Source organism: Cyphellophora attinorum (assembly GCF_001299255.1).
Source record: "Cyphellophora attinorum strain CBS 131958 chromosome Unknown Contig12, whole genome shotgun sequence".
In the NCBI taxonomy this organism is placed as follows: Eukaryota; Fungi; Ascomycota; class Eurotiomycetes; order Chaetothyriales; family Cyphellophoraceae; genus Cyphellophora; species Cyphellophora attinorum.
The window spans coordinates 735,620-757,890 of record NW_017253240.1 but is presented as its reverse complement, the minus strand read 5'-3'; the positions used below and the strand labels follow the sequence as shown (position 1 = coordinate 757,890).

Below are 22,271 nucleotides of genomic sequence, written 5' to 3'. Positions count from 1 at the left end.
TAGACAAACTCGAGGAGCCCGTTGCGCTCCAAGCAGTGTGCCTTCGCATCGTACCAAGTAAGAACGGCTCCACGGCCTCAATTCTGCCGTCAGTAAGACTCTCAATGGTACTCGTCAGCCATATACTCGTGCCAGTGATCATCGTCTAAGCAGCGGAGTAATTGCGTGAGCCTCCGAAGATTAGGCCCGTCATCTCACGTATTCGCCATGATGCGTGTGACGCCCTCGGCGACGAGCTATGACAGCACCTCGGCCTCCTCTTGCCCTAGACGAACTCGTTCTAATCAATGAATACCGTCCAACGTGGAGATAGCACCGCCCGCCGGAGGCCGATGGCCTCTGGCGGAAGGTCAGATTCCTTGGCGTACTCGGAAACGAAGCAGCGCGTTGTGATTGGACAATCCTTCGAACGCGCTTCGCTCGGAAAGTCGCGTCTCCCGACCGATGGCGCAACGACACCCATCACAGGATATGCGCAGGATAGCGCAGAACTGCTAATTGAGTCATTAGCAATACTTAGCATATCATATTGAACAGCATGCGCGATGGGAGTGACAACTAGGTCCGCTAGTAGTAGCCCTGTGAAGAAACACCAGTCCAGAGCGGCAACTGGCGAAGGAAAGACCACGAAAACAGACGCAGCAGATGGCATGAGAGTACTATTCCTGCCCAAGGACCTGTCCCCGAAGGCCCGTATCCTATCAATACGACATCCTCGAGATTCTTCTCCCAAACGATTCCTATTGTGCCCAGTCCACGGCCTGTATGAGTTCACAAGAATAGCCCAGCCGCCGGGCGAGTATCGAAGTCTGCTCTTCTCGAGCGTTGAAGAGGACTCGGCATCCTCTGAGCCAGTCCCTGCTTCAACAGAGAGCTCGAAGTTCAGCGATGGCTACATATCCCAAGATGCCTCCCTCCTCGTGGCAACGCCATTCGACCTGTTCTTTTTCCTGCTCTCGATCCTACCCTCAGCACTGGCAGGATCAGCCAAGGCACTCTTTCAGCCGATTGACGACCTGTTTGAGAGCGCCATAGAAAGAGACAAGCACTCGAGATTTATTATCTCCGTGGGAAGGCCGCTGGTTGAGCAGGCATTACGGAAGTTCTGCGACACGGTGGACGCGGGCGATGATACGATGTTCAGGGTCAGCGAGGAGAAGACAGTGGCTTTGATACACCAAAAGATAATCCGCGTAGTTGAGAGGGGACTGCCGCCAACTTTGGAGGAGCGATTCGTTACCCGAGCGTTTGAGACGCCTGTGCTGGGGGTGAAGCGGGAGACAAGTACTCTGAGCACTGCGACCATGGTAATAGATGAAGCCGAAGCCGAAGCCGAAGAAGAGATAAAGAACACCGACAATGCGAACGGTGACTCTCAGTCCTCGGCCGCAAGCTCGGCCCCATCTCTCGTCTTTTCCGAAACATCAACCATATCTACATCAACGGTAACAACCATAGCTTCATCACCCGAAGCACCATCTCCACAAATTCTCAACCTACAACGCCTCAAGGTCGCCCTCGACTTCATCATCGTCTCCTATTTCCACCCAACTGTCGCCAACCACGTCCGCCAACACTTCTTGTCATCATCCTCACCCATCGACTTCGGCCCACTTCAAACACACTTGGCTCACCTCGCAAAGCTAAAGGCACAAGCTCTAGCGCAGCGATCACTAGGCGACTTCAGCCGCAAGCGAGGCCTCGAAGACGACGAGGCTGCAGAAGAGCGCGCAGAGAAGAAGCGGAAGCAGGACGAGGAAGAGAAGAAGAAGAAAGCAAACATTTCGAGAGGTGTCAAGGATCTTGCTAAGGTGAACGTGAGTGGCATGAAGAAGATGTCGGATTTCTTTGCGAAGAAGCCAGCGGCGAAGGCGAAGGCGTAGCTCCGAAGATGGAGCCCAAATAGCACGAAAATGACCAGTTCTGGGAAACGTGCAACAGTCCACCATCGTCAGGCGGGTTGATAGTACCGGCTGCCAGCTGAATCACGCCTTCACCGTCGCCCGAGCTCGCGAGAACCAGCTTCGATAATGCCCCATTTGTATGGTTCCAAGATCGCTTACAGTGAGGTGCGAGTCCGTTGTCCTAATGGGTCCGTGAGGAATCATTCTCAGCGCTCAAAGAAGTGCTCTGCATCTCACTTGCCTCCAGATAGCAACTTGAATACCTGACCTGTCCCCTGGACCAATCAAAATCTGAGGCGACTGGACGGAGCAATCTAGTTACCTAGATGTGGATGACGGCGCTGTACTGTTCCTACACCTTGGATACTTTTCGTCATTTGAATCGCAGCTGGCCTTGGTGGTCAAGAACCTGGTGCAGGTTCAAGCCCAACGGCCGCTGGTGACCATACCGAATATCGGGCTATTCAATGCGACGCAAGCCGTCGCGAAAGCTGACGTTCAGGTGTTCCCACTCAATGAGAAGGATACCTACGTAGGCACCAGGCGACAGGGGTGCGCTTCATTTTAGTGGCTTGCTAGTTTTCTTGTCTATGGTTATTCAGGTCCTGTTACGGTTGATCGAATGGACTTCAACGTCCGCCTGGCCTGCAGCAGGCACCCGCCAGCAAGTACGTAACAGACGCCACAGAATAATTGAGTATACAGATATTCGCGCTCGTAGCCCGGTCGCTTCAGGTGTAATGCAATTACTTCTGAGACTGTGCCGTCAGTAACCTTCTGCTTTTAGACTTTGTCTCACAGACTCACACGTGGTAGGCAGGACGATGGACAACCAAGACAATGCCAGAAGCGAGGGGAGTTGCTTGAGACCCGCAATTTCAACGCACAGCGGCCCGATAGTCTGAGCCCAGCTGTTAGCAAGATGTTGTCGTTCATGCTGACAGTTTTGACCACATACCACCCAGAAGACTCCAAGTATCGCCCCACTAATAATAGCAAACACTATTATGTTCGGATAGGTCTTTGCCGGAATCCAGAGAGCAAAACAGACCAGGCCGCAGAGGAAAGTAAGGCTGGATGCCACTTCAAGTCGTCCAAGACGATCGCTGATAACACCGATAAAAGGTCTACCAAAGGCTGTTCCCAGGTTAAGGAAGGCAGTGATGTTTGTTGCCTGGGCTCGATCAAGATTGATTGACAGCGAGAAATCTGACAAAGAGTAAAGCAATGTGATGTATCCAAGCATACTCACAAATGCCCAGCCTAGGAGCCATAGGACACTCTGCTGTCGCAGAAGCTTGGGATCAAATGGCCTCTGCTTTGGTTGTATAGTAGTATTCCGGTCCATAATGCAAAATGTGGCTAGTACATTTACACAGCAGCTAACACAACCAATAATCCGGAGTGTCCATGGAAGACCGAGGCGCTCAATCATAGCCCCAGTAGCAAGAGAGAACAAGAGTCCACCTATACCAGATCCAGCAGTGCTGACTCCATTTGCGAGGCTCCTGTTCTGATCGAACCACTGCGATATGATCGGTATGCTTGGGACATAGACGAAACCGACTCCTAGTCCAACCAAAGCGCCTTGCGAGAGATAAAGGTGCCAGATGCGTGTCCCAAAGGAGGCGCAGACGAATCCTGCCAATAAGAAAACTGCTCCAGCGTACATTGGCGGTTTGGTTCCCATAAATCGGGGGCGGGTCAAGACCGTTACCAACGGGGCCGCAACCATTGCAACACCAAAGTTCAATCCGCCAACAAAAGCATAATCCTGTGCCTTAGCCTCAGGGTAGTAGTCTTGTGAGAGGTAGTAGGAAAGGAAGACTCCGTACGCCTGAACTCCGGGTTAGGTACTTTGCAACTCGTCAGATGCGGCATATCTCAAACTCTTACCGCTACCACGCCCCATGTGAAGCCATTGATTGCAAATACGCAGCCGACGCACACCCAGCCGTAGCCTCCGTCGGGGCAGTCGATGTTTTGAGTCGCAGACGAGCTGCTAGCCGTCGACAGAGCTCGCCGAGGAGGGGTGACTTCGTCCATATAGAAGACTGGGATCTTGCGGACAAATAGCCTCAGCGGAAATGTCTTCTGATCTCTCGCAATCCGGGGACTCGCTGCTGAGACTCTAGGTGAGTTCAGTGAGCATTTCTCGGGTTGCTAAATGCATTTTGTGTTTAATGAGAGCGCTTCCATCACGCGAGAATGTTAGGCAAGGCTCCGACGATGGATATGGCCTCTCTTTCTAGCTACAGGGAACTCTAGTACGCAAGTGGGGCACCTACCTACCCATTCTTGGCAGCGAAGGCAGATTGAAAGGCCTCCAATTAACGTGATCTTTCAGGTCTTCGGCCGATCGTCGCCATTGCGCACGGCCAAGTTCTCCACGCCAAGGTGGGTACGATATGTCACCGGCGGGCCACCCTGAACCCCAAGCGTCCGATCGACGCGATGAATCGCACTGCGTAGTCAGGTGACATATCACGGCCGATGTCTCACACTCACTGCAGCCTCTAGACGTTAATTGTGTCCGCAATCAAGACCTCACCTTCACGGCAGAGCTCCAATACGAGGGCGAGGACCATACAACAAGCCTGGTGATGCAATGCATCACAAAACATTTCCAACATGGAAGTCTTCCAGCATGCATACAGGTTTACTACGAGGCTTCTACACGATTGGCTGCGACAAATTCTGCGCATTCCTTGCTCAATGTCGGCCGTTACTACCAACCCCGTTGTTGCTTTGATGTGACATTGGACAGATTGAGGCTGGTACTTGTCGTTCATCAACGGCTTCGTGCCACACGTAAGACCTTAAGCGTCTGCCGTTCAAGTACCGACATCCGGGCCCGCAATAACGTATGCGAGAAGTCCTAAGAGTAGGCGATTATCAACGCGACATGCATCCCCAGCCGACTCATCAAGGTACATGAATCCAGGCCACAGCCAGCTCTCAATAGTCTCTAGTGGGAGTCCTCGACGATTCCGACGCTGTACAATAAGATAAGCCTGAGAGCATAGCGTTGTTGACAATGTGATCTCGTCGAAGCCTGCCCATGGATGTGATTCTCGATTATATTGCCAGCTTGTATGCTTGTGAAAATGCTCTAGTGCTTCTGATGATGTTGTCGAGCAGCGCGCTGAGGAGCTGAGCATTGCTGGAGATTGCATGACGCCCTGCGACGAACAACTGGCATCGTCGACAAACGATGTAATCAACATGCTTAGAGCTGGCAGATCTGCTGACTTCTCTTCGCCATGGATACTATCGGTTCGTGCTGGCTGGTCTTCAGGCGGCATAAAGCCTAACGATCCGCGGGCAGATCTCAGTTCAGTGCCAGAAGAGGCTATCACACAAGTGTGAAGCGCATCATTCCATGTTCCCTGACACTGACCAGCGTCCACAGTCGCAGGATTCACGCATGATCCTGTATAAGCGACAGCCTTCGGGGCGGTGTGACCAATCAGCCGATCTGGGTGATTTTGGAACGCAAGCTGGCTTCGCAAAGCATTGTTTTCGCGCTCAAGTCGTCTCACGGTATCTTCCAAGATTTCTGATCTCCGCTCTAAGGAGTCGATGTAGTCGCGCCGCCTTTTTCGGTGTTGACGCTGATTATTTCGCACTCGGACCAGTGTGTGTATTGGCGTTTTAGTCGTTTTCGCAACTCGAGCAGTGGTACGGGCATCCATGTTTGCAGAAGCAGAGTCAAGAGCCGGAATCAGAGCATCAGCGCCAGATCTTCGCGAATCGTCATGTGTCAAAAACGCAAATTACAAAGCATTCCGAGAAGAAGAAACCCCGCTAGTGGGCCACAGAAGTGATATGTCACTGGTGGCAATTTTACGATACGACATCGCACCAACGACCACTGTACATGCTACCGAACATCTAGTCCCCAGGATTTGTATGACTATTTAGGATTGCCGAGAAACTAAGAGGTAGGCATTGTTGCAAATCGCACACATTGGCACCAGATCAAGAGGCTTCCAGCAATCCTGGGGAGTAATTGAATGTGAAGGTAGGCAATATTTATGGAGCCATGCAAAAGCGATGGAGCCTTCTGTGAACACTGGGCTGCCTGCCAGGCTTAGAAGACCTGCTAGCAGTGCCCATCAGCCTCTGCTGTTGAATCGAGGCAAACCAGCATGCCTTACATCTTGCGGCACATGCATTTCTGGCCAACGAGGATGCCAAGTTCTCGGTTCTAGACGTTCAACACAATCTACAAGCCCTCGCAAGAGTGAACCCGAATGGAGGCGCTATTCAGCAGCGTCCCTGGACTGTCGGAATTACTACTGAATCAGCAGACCCATTTGCGTGGCGCTCTACAGCGGGAATTATCCATGAAACTGAACCTGAAACTTTGCTCCACAGGGCGCTTTGTCACTCAGCATTTCCTATTGGTAGATTGGAAATTTGTTACAGTAATTTACTCACATGCCAATAAGCCATGCTAATGTATTACATGTCAGACAGAAGGCTTCTTAAATTTTACTCACAATCCGAATCCCTTTTGTCACCACTGCCTTCATGGGAATGTGCGTGCGTCTACAGGCACTGCGACTCTCTTCCTATCAAAGAGCAGGAATACCTTTACCTACCAGGATACTGCACAGAACAATTGTTGTGCTCCCTCGCTCGGCAAACGTGCGCACACAAAGGATGAGTTCCCGCGAATCACTACCGTGGGAGCAGGTAGTTCCACAGGCCATCTGCAAGACCCCAGAGACTTGTACACGATATGATGTCTTGAGGCTTTTACAGAAAAATCAGAAGCCCGGCACGGAGTTTCTCCTCATTGATGTCCGCAGAGAAGATCACCACGTATGCACAGCCTAGGCAGGAGCACTGTCAGTCCACGGAGCTCAAATCGCTAATTTGACCAAAGGGCAGCAGTATTGCTGGGTCCTTGAACATGCCCATACAAACGATCTCTCAAAGCCTGCCAACGCTACTGCAATTGTGTGTTGCAGCCAACATAGTATCGGTCATATTTTACTGTGGTGGGTGTCTGCCATTCAGCCCAGCCTCTGGCAATTACGAAAGATCTTAGACCACTGACAAAGCCTCTCAGGGCATTCTACTGGTCGCGGACCCCGAGCAGCCGCCCTGTTCGCTGACGAGCTCGAGAAAAAGAAGCTGCAAGGACTGATCCAGAGTTTGGTGCTTGCAGAAGGGTTCAATGGATGGTCAAATGCTGGTGGGGCATTCGATGCATATATCACGCAATAGTCGGCGGCTGCTCCTCTCTACCAAGAGTCAGTTTGAACACTTGTGGCCCAAGAACAATCAAGGCTGTATCCAATGCCTGGTGGAGGACGGCATCGTGTAGCTATTTCGCCGACCAGCATCTCACTGATTGGACTGACAAGTGGTCGTGGACAGACGGAACTCGAAGTGGCCGCAATAGACCTTTCAAACTCCACACTGCCCTGCTGAGATGCTGGTGGTTCCAGACTAATAGACAAAAGTGATTCTTACTATTGATAGGGTATGTCATTAAGCTGGGTACGAGAAAGTAGGAAAGTCCTATGCACGAATCTTCCAGAACCTTCGGCAACGAGTTTTATTTCTGGAAGATCTGTCACTCGCGGCTTCTAGTTGGAATGGAGTTATCGTATCGCACACCGGGACATTCGCAAGATGCGGATCTAAGTATAGTATTGTTATAGTATTGAGATACTTGCGGTGGTAGCGCACCCGGTCCGGATGGTTGACTGTCGCGTGTCCGATTAGGTCTGCCACACGTCAAGGCCACCTTTCTTTCAGTCGCAGCACGCAATGCCATGTAAGATCATGAGGAGGTTGAGGTGCGCTATTCCCGCCACGCCTCCTTCTCATAACCATCCATCCACTCCACAAACTCTGGCCCGGCTTGCGCCCAGCCCGCAATTCCCCCTGTCAAAACAATGCTCTTGATAGCCTCTATACCGTTATCTTGAAGCAAGTCACTGAACCACCCTGCGGCGCGATTGCCGCGACCCTTGGACGAGCCTACAGTAGATGACAAGTAAGTGAAGTATTCAGGCGTCACTAGTGCCACAGGGCCTTACCACAGTACCAGACCACTTTTTGAACACGCGGTAGGCTTTGACAGATTCTCAACAGAGTTGGCAAACTTGGATATAGCGATTGCGCGGGAAGATTCAAAGACCCTCGTATGGTTCCGCCCTGACCTCATTAGCATGCTTCTTATGCCAGCCTAGCCCTTGCCATTTAACGACGAAGTGGCAGAAGTCACTGATGACGCCTACCTCGTGGTCAACGCGGCGAAGGTCGATGAGCAGAAGATCGACCCCAGCTGTTACTCCAGCATGGAACAGTCCAAGCAGTTCCTTCGCCGAGATTGCTTCAGTGTTCGCGTTCCGCGGTTTAGGGTACGCATCGTACCACTTTGCCTCTGCCATTTAAGCGCGAATCAAATGATCTGACAGAATGATCTTAGCAATAGTCTTTGCTTGAACTAGAGGTTGCAGAATTCAAGTGATAGTGGAAGTGGAAGTCTTCCGCAAGTAATGGGGTGCCCTTCTAATGCCTCTCAGTCGGGCACCAGTGTTGGTTAGTCACTAGCCGCCACTGATTGGTGGATATTTAGTTCGCCCCAGCAAAAGTAAAAGACAAACCAATTTGAAATTTCCAAGGGCAGCAAACGCCTTAATCTCGTCCCCTTTGTCACCGTCAACTCTTGATTTGTGTATATTACGAGCGCCTACATCATCTTATGGAGCAATGTTCAGACGTGGCGCTTTTGTCAAGTATAAGAAATGCCGTGGACAATCGAAATCGACGCCAACTGCTCCCAACAACAATTCATCATTGCATTCGCTGTTATGACTGACGAGGTTGTTCCATCAAGCGCAACCACAATGGCAGTACCTTCGGTCCCAGCAGATATGGAGCGCGCCCGTGAGCTCGAGGACGAAAAGCAGCAGAACAATGATCCTGAAGCTGCCCAGAACACCACGGAGGATCTCAACAACAAGAAGAAGTCAGTTTACAATGGCCTAGGTTGGCTAGACCGCCTGCTCGTGCTTTGGATCCTACTGGCAATAGTTATCGGCATCTTACTTGGGAATTTCGTCGACAGCGTCGGCCCTGCTCTACAGAAAGGCAAATTCGTCGACGTCTCCGTTCCTATTGGTACGTTCCCGCGATTCCTATCTATACTCCTCTTTGTGGTATGCGACTAACTATACCTAGCCGTGGGACTACTCGTTATGATGTACCCAATCTTGTGTAAGGTCCAGTACGAGACACTGCATCAAGTCTTTGCCCACCGGCAAATTTGGGTGCAACTGGGCTTCAGCATCATTGTGAATTGGATAATTGCTCCCTTGCTGATGGTAAAACTTCCCACCCAACAGTATGACTCTATGCTCACTGTTTTCACAGCTTGGGCTTGCCTGGGCGTTTCTACCTGACAAACCTGGCCTCAGAAATGGCCTGATATTCGTCGGTCTGGCTCGCTGCATTGCGATGGTTTGTCTCCTTTGACAGCATTTCGAAGAGCATGCTAATGTCTTGTCTCACAGGTTTTGATTTGGACAGGACTTGCTGGTGGAGACGAGCAGTACTGCGCCATACTGGTGGCGGTCAACTCTCTTCTGCAGATGGTTCTCTACGCGCCACTAGCAATCCTGTTTGTCAACATAATCAGCCACGGGGGCGAAACTTCGGTCTCGTACACTGTTGTCGCACGCAGTGTAGGTGTCTTCCTTGGCATTCCTCTTGCCGCCGCTATCCTTACACGACTTCTCCTCCGCGCAATCAATAAACAGTGGTACGATCGAACCTTCATTAAATGGCTCTCGCCGTGGTCACTCATTGGCCTGCTTTACACCATTCTAGTCCTGTTCGCATCGCAGGGCAAGCAGGTTGTTCACCAGATTGTGTCTGTTCTCAGAGTGGCTGCACCTCTCTTCTTCTACTTCCTCATTATCTTCTCCGCTACCTTGTGGGTCACGGCACGGCTCGGATTTGGCTATAAGCTGGCGGCTACCCAGAGTTTCACCGCTGCCAGTAACAATTTTGAGCTAGCAATTGCGGTTGCGGTTGCCACCTTCGGAGCAAATAGTGACGAGGCCCTCGCGAGTACAGTGGGCCCTTTGATCGAGGTGCCGGTCCTTGTGCTTCTTGTGTACCTCGTTAAGTGGGTGGCAGGACGTTGGGGTTGGAAAGATTAATGCAAGATTGCGAATCGAATACATGATGCACGCTGCTCAGGTGTGACTTGACATGGGTGCTTCTGGCAGCAGTTCCGGAATTGAAGTGGGCTGTGCGACAGTGTTCATATATGAACGCATAGGTCTTGAATGACCCGCTCGTCTCGTTCCGCACACTTTGGCAGATAGTACCGAAGAAGATACACGGATTCTGGCGGGACAGCTCAAGCAGATTCCGCAGACACGTGGACCGCAAGGGCCTGAAAAGGCTCCCGAGGTCGTGGGCTGTCTGGTACTTAGGTATATCTACAAACAATGAATTATCCATCTTGCTCAGTTTCAAATGACTACTTATACGGCAAACAGTCCGGACCATGCTCCAACCAACCTTGGAATGATTCGCTGCTACAAATACAGCTTGTCTAACTACATCCAGTAAGTCTGGATTAGGTATGGAGCTCGCCTGTCTCTGTGACGTTGAGGCTGATCGACGGAGGAAGCTTTGTACAAGGTCCTGACTCGATAAGCTTATGGTAACGGCATCGCACGTGCATGGCACGGACAACCTCGCTCGCAAACAAACCAGGGACAACCTTCCTCCACGCCAAAATGACCCTTCCAGTCGAGAAACTCGAGCTATCCTCAACGACGCTCGCAGACCTCGCATCCGTCATCTCCTCCGGTCTGCGCAACAGCTTCTCCCGCTCCTCATGCACTGTCACCATCACTGCAGACCTCCGCCTGCCACCCTACCACCTCGCCGCCCCCGGCCTGTCCGGCTCCCCCCGCGTTGTCGACATCGGCTCGCCGCCATCTCCGCCCACCCAACCTCACCAAAAAATACGACCTCCTCTCCATCGCCAAACTGATCGACCTCCCGCAATCCCAAGGGCTGCTCATCGGCGCCGGCGCGGCCCATTTCACACGGTCGGCAAGAATTGCGAACTTGCGCCGAATATCGCTTACTCGGACGGTGGTCGCAAGGTGGTGAATCGGACGCACTATACCAAATTGGAGCCTGGGTCTGATGGTTCGCTTGTTCCGCAATGCTTGCAGATTGAGGAGGAGAGCACGGGCTTCGCACTAATGGCGAACCTTTACGGCAGCCAAGGCCTCCCCGGCGAAGCCCTGCACATCACCGCCACAGCCCGTACAGGCTCACACGCCAGCTTCACGGACGCGATTCAGGATGCTATTCGCGAGCACTACGGTCCCGACCATCCGTTGATCAGCTTGGGAGGCGTCTTTGTGCTCAAGCGCGGCAAAGCAAATTTCCACGTCATGCCCGATTTCCCAGGTCCAAAGGAACCTGAATTGGACAGCGATGAAGCGATTGCCAAGTGGTTGCGATACTTCGACTTCGAGGCGCCGGTAGTGGCATTGAGCGTTCTGCATACGTGTGGTGAGGACGTGGTCAAGGAGCTGGGGTTGAGGGTCGAGCATAGTCATTGCTTTTCGGAGGCGGAGGATGGGTCAAAGGACCAAGGGACTGGGAGAGGAGGGCATTATCACTACGATGTGGATGAGACGAAGGACGTTGTGGAGTATGAGGGGTGGTTCAACGTTGCGGAGTGGGTTTATAGGGTTGATCGACCGGGGCCGGAGGTTTGAGGGGGACGTGAGCGAGGAGAGGAATAAGTGCTAGCTGAGCAAGCTTGGATCAAGGAGATCGGCTAGGATCGAGCGATGGACTCATGTCAGTACGCTGAGGTTGCCAGGTTGCTCGCCTAAGTGAGAAATAACTGCCCCTGGTCGGTCTCCGTGCCGCACGTACAGGTGTTCATCTTGAGCACAATGACACTTATCCTGGGTATGATTAGCTGAACCCACGCGCCAGGTAGAAGTCCGCTTCAGGAGGTAAGCCTGCTTGACCGACCCGTGCTATACCTTCGTCCAAAGTGCTCTGACTACCGAGCGGTTCCGACTGTGATTCCCGGGTGTGGTTGTACCAACGACTGTTCAACCCTGTTCAAGCTGGATCTTCCATCCGGTAGGTCGTCAGCTAAGGTCCCTTGTGCGTGGAAGGCATAGACGCAGTTGTTTCGCTGACTTGTGCGACTGCCTGCTGCTTTGGAGCCCGGGATCCGGTCCTATGTGGATCAGACCTCAAACACCAGATGACTGCGACTCTACATCCATGCCACTATCGCCCAGCAGGTCATCCTGACCGGAGTCTGTTAGTTGCGAGGATGGGATTGGTGGGTGTCGATAAATAAGGGGTACCGCCGCGCGTCGATGTGGGGCCAACAGCTGGGATCGGCAGTGGATGGGTGCTAGGATGCGGACTGTGGCGTGCAGTTGAAGCTCTGCCAACTGCCAAAGATCCGATGGCAGTGAGGCAGTGCGACGAGAGCCAAAACCTATGCCGATCACGAGGCTCAAGCGTCAGCGGCAGCCCTAAAGTCGAAATAAGGAGAATAATCGAAATCAGCCCGAAGGTCCGGGTCAGCCGCGAGAGTGATGTCTTCTGTGCCGACGGCGGTTCCAAGGTCGACGTCGTCGGAGGCAAGCCCAACGGCCCGAGTCAGCTTCAAGAGCGATGCCAGGCCCAACATTGATCTCAGCCTCGTCTTCAGCACTAATGAGAGAGCAGCCGGCGGATATCTGCGGTCCGCATCACCACCGGCGTCGATCAGCATTCTAAGTATCTCTTCCCTGTCCCAGGATGTGGCATCGTTCTTGATCCGGTATCGGACAGCTTCAAGGGCTGTACATTCGAGACCTCCAAAAGCGAGACTTGTTAGGCACCGTATGTGTACATCAGCACCTGCGCTCAACAACACCCTTGCGATATCCACGTGACCTAAGTATGCTGCGTTTACAAGGACATTTCCCCAGTGCCTGTGCCGTGCGGTCAGATCAGCACCACCGTCGACCAATAGTTGCACCCGCTCGGTGTGGCCTTTGTTCACCGCTTCGACCAGGGCCACGTCGATCCAGCGGACAGACGAGCTGCCTTGGAGCTCGATGTCGAACTTCAACGCCAATCCTGGGTGACATCGTGTGTTATTGGGCACGTACATGAGATACAGCTCTAAAGCAGCAAGATTCCCTTTGCGTGATTCTTTGAGCATCGCGTCGATGAGAAATTCGAATTTGTCTGGTTCAAGGGTAGCCCCATGGTCGACTAAAACCTGTGCTGCCTCCTTGTGCAGATGGGCTATCGCGGCGGCGACGGCAAACCCTTCGCGGCGCTCAAGCCACCCAGACGACTCATAGTGGAAGAATCCCACGCTGTTTGGGTCGACTTCCTTGTCCAACAGAAGGTGCATCACTCCGACATCACCAAAGCGCGCTGCGTCGAAAAGGGCTTGCTGCAGGTGGCTTTGACCTATCTTTTGCCTGGCGCTGTCGTTCAGCAGTATCTTGACATCCTCAATGTTGCCCTGAACCAGGGCGGCTGTGAAAGCACAGCCGAAGGTCACCCCAAAATCAGCAGGCACGGCGGTGATAGCTTCCTGTAGCACATCGAGAATTTCCTGATGATTTCGATCTGCCGCCACCTGTACAGCGTCGAGCATGATTTCGTCATCGTCGAGTATATCTCTCTCCTTCAAAAGTAATCTCACAATGCCTGCATAGCCAAAGAATGACGCAACAACAAGTACATGCGCATCCTGTAGGTAGTACCTGGTTTTCACATTGTAGAATTTAGCAGTGCGAGCGGGATCTGCGCCATTTGAAAGGAGAGCTTGCACAACCTGGTATCTGTTATTGTAGCAGGCGATGAAAAGAGCCGTTGGCGTTCGCGAGTCGCGAGCAGGGTGGTCGACGTCGACTCCAGCATTCAAGAGCGACTGAACTGCGGTCATCCAACCCTTCTTCGCAGCATAGCCCAGGGCCGTACGGTGTTCCTTATTGCCGGTGTGGAGCGGCGCCAGTGTGGTTATATCCAAGCCATTGTCGACAGTCCCAAAATTGCTGCAGTATTGCGTTATCGCGACAATGACGTCTTCATCACAGTCTGCTTCGATTGCAGTAAAGACTGGGTGTCGGTCACGCTTTGCAACATACTTGCCTGCCCACTGTGGGCTACCCAGGGCACCAATCAAGCCGATCAGCTTCGGTGCTGCGTTCGCCGCCAGGATTTGTAACAAACTGGTATTTTTGCTGTATCTCCGAGTTGAATGAATTTGTACCACATTGGCCGCGAGAAGCCATTGTTCTCTAGGGTACGACCGCAAGAATGCCATCTGTGGACTGAGATCAGCATGCGCGTTATTGGAGTGATACCACAAGTTGTCAACCGCATAGTTGAGGAAGGGGAAAGCCTTCGTGACCTTTTCCCGCAGAAGTCTGCCCTCGGCCGACTTCGCTTTCGGCAGTTCGCGATCTCCTTTAACGTAACCCGTTAAATCGGAGCTTATGTACTTCGCACAACACTGCTTTATCTGGTCGTGGCTGAACGCGAAGAGGTCGCCATTGATCTCACCAGGCCACAGCTTGATGAGGCCATTCCTTTTCACCAAGTAATCGTGAACAGATTCATGAATGAATTGAACAGTAGACTTCTTTCGTGTGGTCAGACCAGCAAGGCCTTTGGTCGAGCTAGAGACGTATAAGCTCATATGATCGGCTGTGAACTCATCCCGATCGAGACCTGTGAGTCCCGACGGATCCTCCTCATTCCAGGTCTCGATTGCGTGACAGAATTCCTCTCTGTCTAGCGGCCGCCTAGCAAAGGCAATGAGCATTAATGACAGCAGCAGGTCGCCTCGTCGCACAGTATCGCGCTCGATAATCTGTTTGAACAGTTCATCGAGCTCCTCGGGGGTATCGTGAAGCGCCTTTTTCGCCTCTTTCACCCGGCCCTGCGCGAGAATGGCATTCATCTTACGGACCACGAGAAAGACCCAAAGGAAGACGCCATTCGATTTCGTTAGAATAGTGTCTTTGATGTGTTGGACAGCACTACCACTGCCTCCCTTGAGCTCTTTATTGACGTATTGAATGATGTCCTCTTCGTGGCCTGGCTCATCTTCAAGCACAATCTGACTCCCATAACGTACCACGATGGTGGGATAGTGACGGCTGGCAAAGCAAATACTGAACTGAGTCCCTGACTCGACGGAGTGCATACTGAGATCTTCCATGAACGTGATCATGTCGCGAATTTCCTGTTCGTCGCATTCGTCGAGAGCGTCGATGAAGCACACTAACCGCCTGTCTCTTAGCTTCTCTGTGGCAGCATATAGGATCTCGCACACGGAATCAACGGTCCAGGTGTCAGTCTTAATATCGTCCAGAAGCTCTTGGAGGTCATCAGCAGAGTCTAGCAACTGCCACAGCAGCGCGCGGTACATTCCAAAGGTTTACTTCTCTAGATCATCGCCACGGGCGTTGAAGAAGAAAGAAACAACGATATCGTTGGGGCTTTTTCTTCGTTTGATATCAGTGAAAATGTGCTTCATCATTATCGATTTCCCCACGCCAGGGTCGCCCTTGATCCAGAGGAAGTTGCAGTCTCCTCGGTCATGGGTGGACGTGCTCCACTGGACAAAAGCCTCGTGCCTCAAGAGCCACTTGCAAGTGGCTCTGTGGGCAGACCTGTGTGTGTCACGCCGGACGTCCATGTCGTCGAAGGCCAATGACTCGAGCAACAACGACCGACGGGCAGCGGTAGAGCCATGTTCTGTTCCAGGGCGGTCTGGACCTCGAGCCACTGAGGGTGCTTCATCTGATACTAACGGAACGGGTGGCTCAAGACCGTCTATATATCGTCCCAATCTCTTCTTGATCTCGTCCTGTAGCCTGTGCCATGCATTCTCCAGATCCTCTCCATAGTGAGGTTTCAGGTAGACATTGAAAAGGCCAGCAAGACAGTAGGCCATGTCTTCAGGTTCTTTGGTTTTCCGAAAGACTGCCCATTGTCGGCGTTCGTCGATGCTGAAGCTCGCTAGTTTGGCGCCATCGAGAGCCGTCAGAGGGATGCCTGTAGCGCGATGGATTTCTCGTTTCAGAGATGCTCTGGTACCAATCAAGCCGCCTTCGCGTGAGAAGAACTCTACGCATGAAGGAGCAAGAAGTTCTTGCAGCGTCCAGCCTCTGGTAAACCACCGTGCTTTGTTGAAGTTCGAGCTGCGCAGATCACAAAGACCTTCAGCGTTACGCTTGTTCGACGACACATCACACAGAAGCACATAGCATTTGACTGATGCAGCATACCAGCGAAACATGGACGTTATGGCAGCTTCGACTTCGGTTCCGTTCCTGTCGGTACCCTTATTGATGCAACATGTGTCGAGCCAGAAGTATTCCAAACCATCCTTTTTGACCTGTGCTGCACAGAAGTCAATCTTGTACCTCGCTTTCTTCCTTTTCCAAGCATCTGTCTGCACGTCTTCGTAGAGGACTTCGTCGCCATCGTTTTCGCTCCACGTGTGCGACAGGATGGCATATGGTGGAGGACTGCGAGGATCGTGCTGCGTGAGCTTGATGTTGCCGCTGTCATCGACATGCAGCAGGCGCATGATCGCCATATCGAGTCTCTCACGGCATCGACATAGTGTCAGTCTGTCAGCTCAAGAAGGCCTCTTGGACAATTCAACTGCTCTCAGCCCAGAGATGCGAATCACCTATGCGAGGCTGATATGTACAAAGCCCACTCGAGGCGCAGCGACCTGTGGTCCAGAATGCTGTCAAGCCGCATCCCGGGCGAACCTATCACGTCCAAGAGACCAAAGTGCCCGACCAAAGTACCTTCGTCCCCAACGAAACGGACGATCAGGTCACGTGCCCATGTCTGCATATTCGGAAGATGTATGCCGTACGAGATCGGAAAGATGATGGATCTAGAATCGCTCGCCCAGCTCCATGGCAGAGTGTGAAGAATTGTAAGAACAGCTCGTCAAGGTTCAAATTTCCCCAGATTGCGGGAAGGCGCGTCCTACGCGAGCGTGACGTCAGCCATGGTATCCACCATCATCACCACTCCACGATCAAGTTCAAGATGCTGAGAAAACAACGTTGCACGATTGATACGGCTTCTTCAACGCAAAGATACACAGCAGCCGTGTATACCGGTTCGAGCCACGCCCAGCCCAACTTTCATGTAGAGCACTCATCTCTAGAACGTTTTCATCATTCCCTTGTGCCCCGGTCCCATTCCTCATACTCCTCCCTATGCACCAACTCCTCAAACTCCCCCCTCAACACCTCCCCACCCTTCCACCTCTTCAAGAACTCCTGCACCTTCGGCGCAATCTGGTCCGCCGTGTACCCAAAATACTTGTACGCGTCCGGACCCGGCAGACTCTGCCCAAACCTATTCTTGCTCATGCACACCGCCGCGTCCGCATACTTCTCCCAGCCCGTCGCCGTGTATGCTTCGACGACTATCGCGGGGATGTTCTTGCTGGTGTGGCGCTGCAGGACGTTGCGCTGATACGACCTAGGCTGGGCGTCGAAGAGGCGTTGGCACGGGAAGGACACTAGGCGGACCTTGAGATTGTGTTTCGAGCGGAGCAGGTCGGCAGTTGACGAGGCGATGTTGAATTCAGGTCCAACACCGATCAGGGTGATGTCAGCAGCGTCTCCTGGGTCCTCGCCAATGACATAGGCGCCTTTGGCGACTTTGTCGCGGCTGGTCAAACCAGGGAATTGAGGAATGCCGTGTCGGGAGGTCGAAATGATGCTGGGTGTAAACTTGGCCTTGATAGCGTGATCCACGCTCCTGCCGTCTCTTCTGTATCTGCCGGGCGGATGTACAACAAATTCGGCATGGCGCGATACAGGGCGGCGAGCTCCAGAGGCTGATGCGTTGGACCGTCTTCACCTGTACCAATGCTGTCGTGAGTGGCGGCGTGGATGACCTGCAGGCGTTGAAGCGCGCCCATGCGCACAGCCGCGGCGCAGTAGATGTAGAACATGAAGAAGGAGGATGTAATTGGAATAAACGTTTGGGCGCCCGGCCGGCCCCAGGCAGCGATACCGTTCGAGATGGCGCACATGGCGTGTTCGCGAATACCGTAGTGGATATATCGGCCAGAGTAGCTGCCATCCGGGCCGGTCGAAGGATTGAGATCTGGCGAATTGAAGGGAATCATGTTGTTGTACTTCATGTTCACGGAGGGTGTAAGGTCCGCCGTGCCTACTATACTGCATGGAGGTCAGCGCTGTTCTCAGATCCTCGCCTGGGACAACTTACAAATTAGGGACATGTTCGACGATCGGGTTGAGGACCAAGCCGGACGCAGCACGCGTTGCAGTGGCTTTGTTGGGGAACTCCTTTGGGATGTACTGCTCCCAGTCAGGAGTGTTGCCTTCAATTCGGGCAACGAAAATTTTATGAAGCTCTGGATGCTGCTTTCCATACGCGGCAAGGAGGTCATTCCATTCGGCAACATGGCGTTTGCCTCGTGGGACGATGTCGCTAAAGAAATCGCGCACAGATTGAGAAATCTGCCACATTTCGTCTTCCTTAAAGCCGTAAGCCTTCTTCATCTGAGCAACATCTTCGGGCTTGAATGCGGCTCCGTGCGCAACCGCTTGACCGGCGACATCGCTACCAAGGCCAATGATTGTGCGTACGTTGATAAAGGTGGGCTTGTCAGACTTCTTGCTGAGCTCCAGGGCCTTGACAATCAGCTCAACGTCATGGTTACCGTCCATGATGTCGATGACCTGATAACCGCAAGCACGCATCTTGGCGTTGATATCTTCCGTGTTGGTGATATCTACAGCCCCATCACAGGTGATCTGGTTGTTGTCGTAGATTATTGTCAGGTTGTTGAGCCGCCAATGCCCACCCAAGGATATTGCCTCGAGTCCGACGCCTTCTTGCAGACACGCGTCTCCAACAGTGCACCAGATATGATTCGATATGATATCGTAATCTGGCGTGTTGAACGTGGCTGCCAGGTTCTTGCTGGCCATGGCAAGTCCTACAGCGTTGGCCACGCCCTGACCGAGAGGGCCCGTGGTGACCTCAACGCCCTCGTGTTCGATCTCAGGATGTCCCGGACACAGGCCGTCCGCGCGATCCGAGTGATACGACTTCAGCTGGTCAAATGACATATCATTAAAGCCGGTCATGTGTAAGTAAACGTATTGCCAGATGCAGCAGTGGCCATTCGAGAGGATGAATCGGTCTCGATTGATCCAAGTTGGATCTCGTGGAGCATAGCGCATTGTGTACTTCCATAGTGCGATGCCAATCGCCATCATGCCGATCGCGCCACCAGGGTGGCCACCCTTGAATTGCTGGCATAAGTCGGCGACCAAGACTCGCAATGTCTTGAGTACCAGAGCATGCTCATCAGAGACATTGCCGCCATTTTGATCTGCTTCGACCACCTTCTTCACGGCGGATTTGCTGTAGTCGTTAGCGCCGTTTTTCGAATCCGCGGTGGCGGTAGGTGGTGCCATGTTGATGCTGCTTTGGAGCGCTGTGGTGGTGCTCTGCGAACAACCATATTAATGTTCAACCGCCGGCTCAACGGGACTGAATTGTGCCACATCATGACGATGGAGACGACGTTGTAGTTTCGACGTCAGGAGCCAGCCTTTGGGGGAGCTGAATGAGCATGTCATGATCTTGTTAATCGGCGATGACATCGTAAGGACACTCAATCATAGGTGTTTCTGGAAACTCTGTCAATTCCGCCATGCGGGGATCGCGCCGAGTCGCGGGGTTCAGGAGTTGTTCGCCATAACGACGGAAATTACCCTTTGCAACAATCCATGTACTGGCCTAAAGCCACGTGGTGTGTAGGCGAATGTCTCACCGGTATCTGACACGATCTCCCAAGCTGCCAAGAGCGTATATGTGGCTGGCGGAGGCGCCGAGTACCAGTCATTCTGGTCATACGTGCGGAGAGAAAACGCCACAAACAGCTCAAGTTGCGCTTCATCAAGTCATCGAGCCGGGCGCTCTGAGGTGTCTCATTCTGCAGTACTGTAGTTGCACGACTGCAGAATCTTTCACGGCTTCTTGCTCTAATGCAGACTCCAAGGTGATGTCAGTCTCACTGCTCCAAACGCGCCGCGTGTCCTTGCTCTGTCTAAACGCGTCTATGCGAAATAGAAAGACGTCGGAGGCTCCAGCCTACTCCATGCTCCTAATCCAGGCGCCTCGTCTCACACGCATCGTTGATGCAACGGATCGAATTGGCTCACAGCTTGGGCTGAGCCGATCTGCTATGCGCTACAATCTGGTCGACCAACTCTCGCAGGATGTCCTTTCGAATCTTACCGCTGCCTGTAAGTGGAAAATTTGCGATATGCTCCCCTGTGCCGACCCAGAACACATGAGCAGGCGCCTTGTGTCGACCCAGACGAAGTTGCACCCATTGCCTTAAGTCTCCCAACGCCACTTTCTCACAACCAGGCCGCAATGCCAAGACTGCTGCAACCGCCTCGCCATATTTCTGGTCGTGGGCACCTATCACGGCAGCTTGACTAATCGACGGATGATCCAGAAGGCGCTCTTCAATCTCTCCAGGATACACGTTCTCACCTCCTTGTCTGTCTGTCAGCGCAAAGTCAGATTGCCGAAAGTGACAGGGGAACATACCTCGAATGATTATGTCCTTGATTCTTCCCGTTATGCGACAATATCCGTTTTCGTCGATGGTTGCTTCATCGCCAGTGTGCATCCATACGACGCCGTCTTCGCCCCGAATCATTGCTTCGGCCGTCTTGTCAGGGTTCTTGTAGTAACCTTTCTGCAAAAGCCAACCAGAGATACAGAGCTCGCCTGGCACACCAAGCGGGAGTGTGCGGTTCTTGGAATCAACGACCTTCGCTGAAACATGAGGCAAAACGCGACCGACGGTCTCAAGGCGCTGCTCCAATGTGTCTGTCGTCTGTGTCATGAAGCTTGCTGGTGAAGTCTCAGTCATGCCTAAGTTGCGTCACAAGGTCAGCCGGATCGAAAGGGCCTAGTCACCTGATCAAGCGAACTCACCATAGGAGATGGCAATGTTCTTGAAACCTAATTGCTCGTGGAGCTCCGTCAACAACGCTGGAGGGACCTTGCTTCCTGCGGCGATACCTGTTCTCAGTGTGTTCACCCTTTGGCCTGTGTTCTTCAGCTGCTGCATGATAGCTGTGAACATGGTTGGAACACCATGAAGAACGGTGCATTTCTCTTTTACGATCACCTCAGCCACGGCTGCCGGGTCGAAGTCTCGATTGGCGTACACAATCGTCGAGCTGTGGGTATACGACGCCAAGAATCCAGCGACCAAGCCAAAGACATGGTAGAGCGGCGGTGGACAGCATATGATATCTTCGCAATCAAGGCCGAGATAGTCGCCCATGAATCGGGCGTTGTTGAGGAGGCCGCTGAGAAATGATGGTCAGCACACGGTGAAGACTTGGGAGCTGTACAAAGCACAGTCATGATCCCTGAGAACGACATCGGTGTGCTTACAAATGAGTGAGCATGGCTGCCTTGGGTACTCCTGTGGTGCCGCTGGTGAATTGTATGTTCGCAATATCCTCGGCATTGGCTGCGGCCTGCAATCGCTCCAGGGTCCTCTCGGGGATCAGTCTGCCTGCAGTCACCACATCTTCCCAAGACATCCCCAAGCCTCTTCTGGATCCCCCGTCGCGCATACGAACCAAATGCTTCATGTTGGGGCATTGCCGTTCCAAATGCTGGAAGAGAGTATCAGAGGGCTTGCCATTCACCTCGTCTGCAATGAACAATGCCAGAGGCTCTGCTTACGATCTCAGTATTCACCCATCAAGCGGAAGCCCGCGGATTGTCCACCATGGTCGATGGATATGAAGAAGTGCGCACCTATGTGTCTGACCGCACGTTCACATTCCTCAGCAGTCCAGGTCTTGTTGTAAATGACCAAGCACACCCCGATTCGCGCAGCAGCAAAGAAGAGTATGATAAATCTCTCATCATCGCCGCAAAATATTGCGATGCGACTACCGCGGCGAGCACCCAATTTAATGAGACCCTTGGCAAGTTTTATGCTGTATTTATCGATATCAGCGTACGATATTCTGGCTCCGGTCCATGCCACTCCGACAGCCGCTTTCTTGGGATGACGCTTAGCCTGCAACTGACAGAGTTGTCCCAGAGTCATGGTCATGAGCGGCGGGTCCTTAGACCCGGTGACCATGGAGAGTCTGGCTGTCATAATTGACCTAGCGATTGTCAATAAAGACAGTCTGTAGACACCACCAAATCAGCAGCGACGACGAGGTCTCCGCCGAAGATGGCGAAGGCACGACTTGATAT

At 52.7% G+C, this 22,271-nt stretch overlaps 7 protein-coding genes across 7 annotated transcripts; 3 read left to right on the top strand and 4 right to left on the bottom strand.

Moving 5' to 3' along the window:
- Positions 1-545: 545 nt before the first annotated feature.
- Positions 546-1,883, top strand: AB675_7757 (uncharacterized protein; the record flags this gene model as incomplete). The annotated part of the gene is made up of 1 exon (XM_018148149.1): positions 546-1,883. One exon carries the CDS (start codon positions 546-548, stop codon positions 1,881-1,883), a length of 1,338 nt encoding a protein of 445 aa, XP_018000506.1.
- A 615-nt stretch (positions 1,884-2,498) lies between these two features.
- AB675_7756 (putative transporter MCH2) lies at positions 2,499-3,950 on the bottom strand (the record flags this gene model as incomplete). The annotated part of the gene is made up of 4 exons (XM_018148148.1): positions 2,499-2,662; positions 2,712-2,805; positions 2,863-3,741; positions 3,801-3,950. 4 exons carry the CDS (start codon positions 3,948-3,950, stop codon positions 2,499-2,501), a joined length of 1,287 nt encoding a protein of 428 aa, XP_018000296.1.
- Positions 3,951-8,776: 4,826 nt separating this feature from the next.
- Positions 8,777-10,093, top strand: AB675_7755 (Arsenical-resistance protein Acr3; the record flags this gene model as incomplete). The annotated part of the gene is made up of 4 exons (XM_018148147.1): positions 8,777-9,050; positions 9,111-9,253; positions 9,303-9,389; positions 9,443-10,093. 4 exons carry the CDS (start codon positions 8,777-8,779, stop codon positions 10,091-10,093), a joined length of 1,155 nt encoding a protein of 384 aa, XP_018000415.1.
- Positions 10,094-10,681: 588 nt separating this feature from the next.
- AB675_7754 (Ester hydrolase-like protein) lies at positions 10,682-11,683 on the top strand (the record flags this gene model as incomplete). The annotated part of the gene is made up of 1 exon (XM_018148146.1): positions 10,682-11,683. The coding sequence occupies one exon, from the start codon at positions 10,682-10,684 to the stop codon at positions 11,681-11,683; it is 1,002 nt and encodes a 333-aa protein (XP_018000440.1).
- A 767-nt stretch (positions 11,684-12,450) lies between these two features.
- Positions 12,451-16,551, bottom strand: AB675_7753 (Vegetative incompatibility protein HET-E-1; the record flags this gene model as incomplete). The annotated part of the gene is made up of 2 exons (XM_018148145.1): positions 12,451-15,323; positions 15,408-16,551. 2 exons carry the CDS (start codon positions 16,549-16,551, stop codon positions 12,451-12,453), a joined length of 4,017 nt encoding a protein of 1,338 aa, XP_018000324.1.
- A 601-nt stretch (positions 16,552-17,152) lies between these two features.
- AB675_7752 (Dihydroxyacetone synthase) lies at positions 17,153-19,438 on the bottom strand (the record flags this gene model as incomplete). The annotated part of the gene is made up of 3 exons (XM_018148144.1): positions 17,153-17,744; positions 17,804-18,169; positions 18,219-19,438. 3 exons carry the CDS (start codon positions 19,436-19,438, stop codon positions 17,153-17,155), a joined length of 2,178 nt encoding a protein of 725 aa, XP_018000262.1.
- A 746-nt stretch (positions 19,439-20,184) lies between these two features.
- Positions 20,185-22,170, bottom strand: AB675_7751 (putative acyl-CoA synthetase YngI; the record flags this gene model as incomplete). Its single annotated transcript, XM_018148143.1, has 5 exons — positions 20,185-20,531; positions 20,586-20,915; positions 20,979-21,358; positions 21,447-21,735; positions 21,789-22,170. 5 exons carry the CDS (start codon positions 22,168-22,170, stop codon positions 20,185-20,187), a joined length of 1,728 nt encoding a protein of 575 aa, XP_018000221.1.
- Between the last annotated feature and the right edge of the window lie 101 nt (positions 22,171-22,271).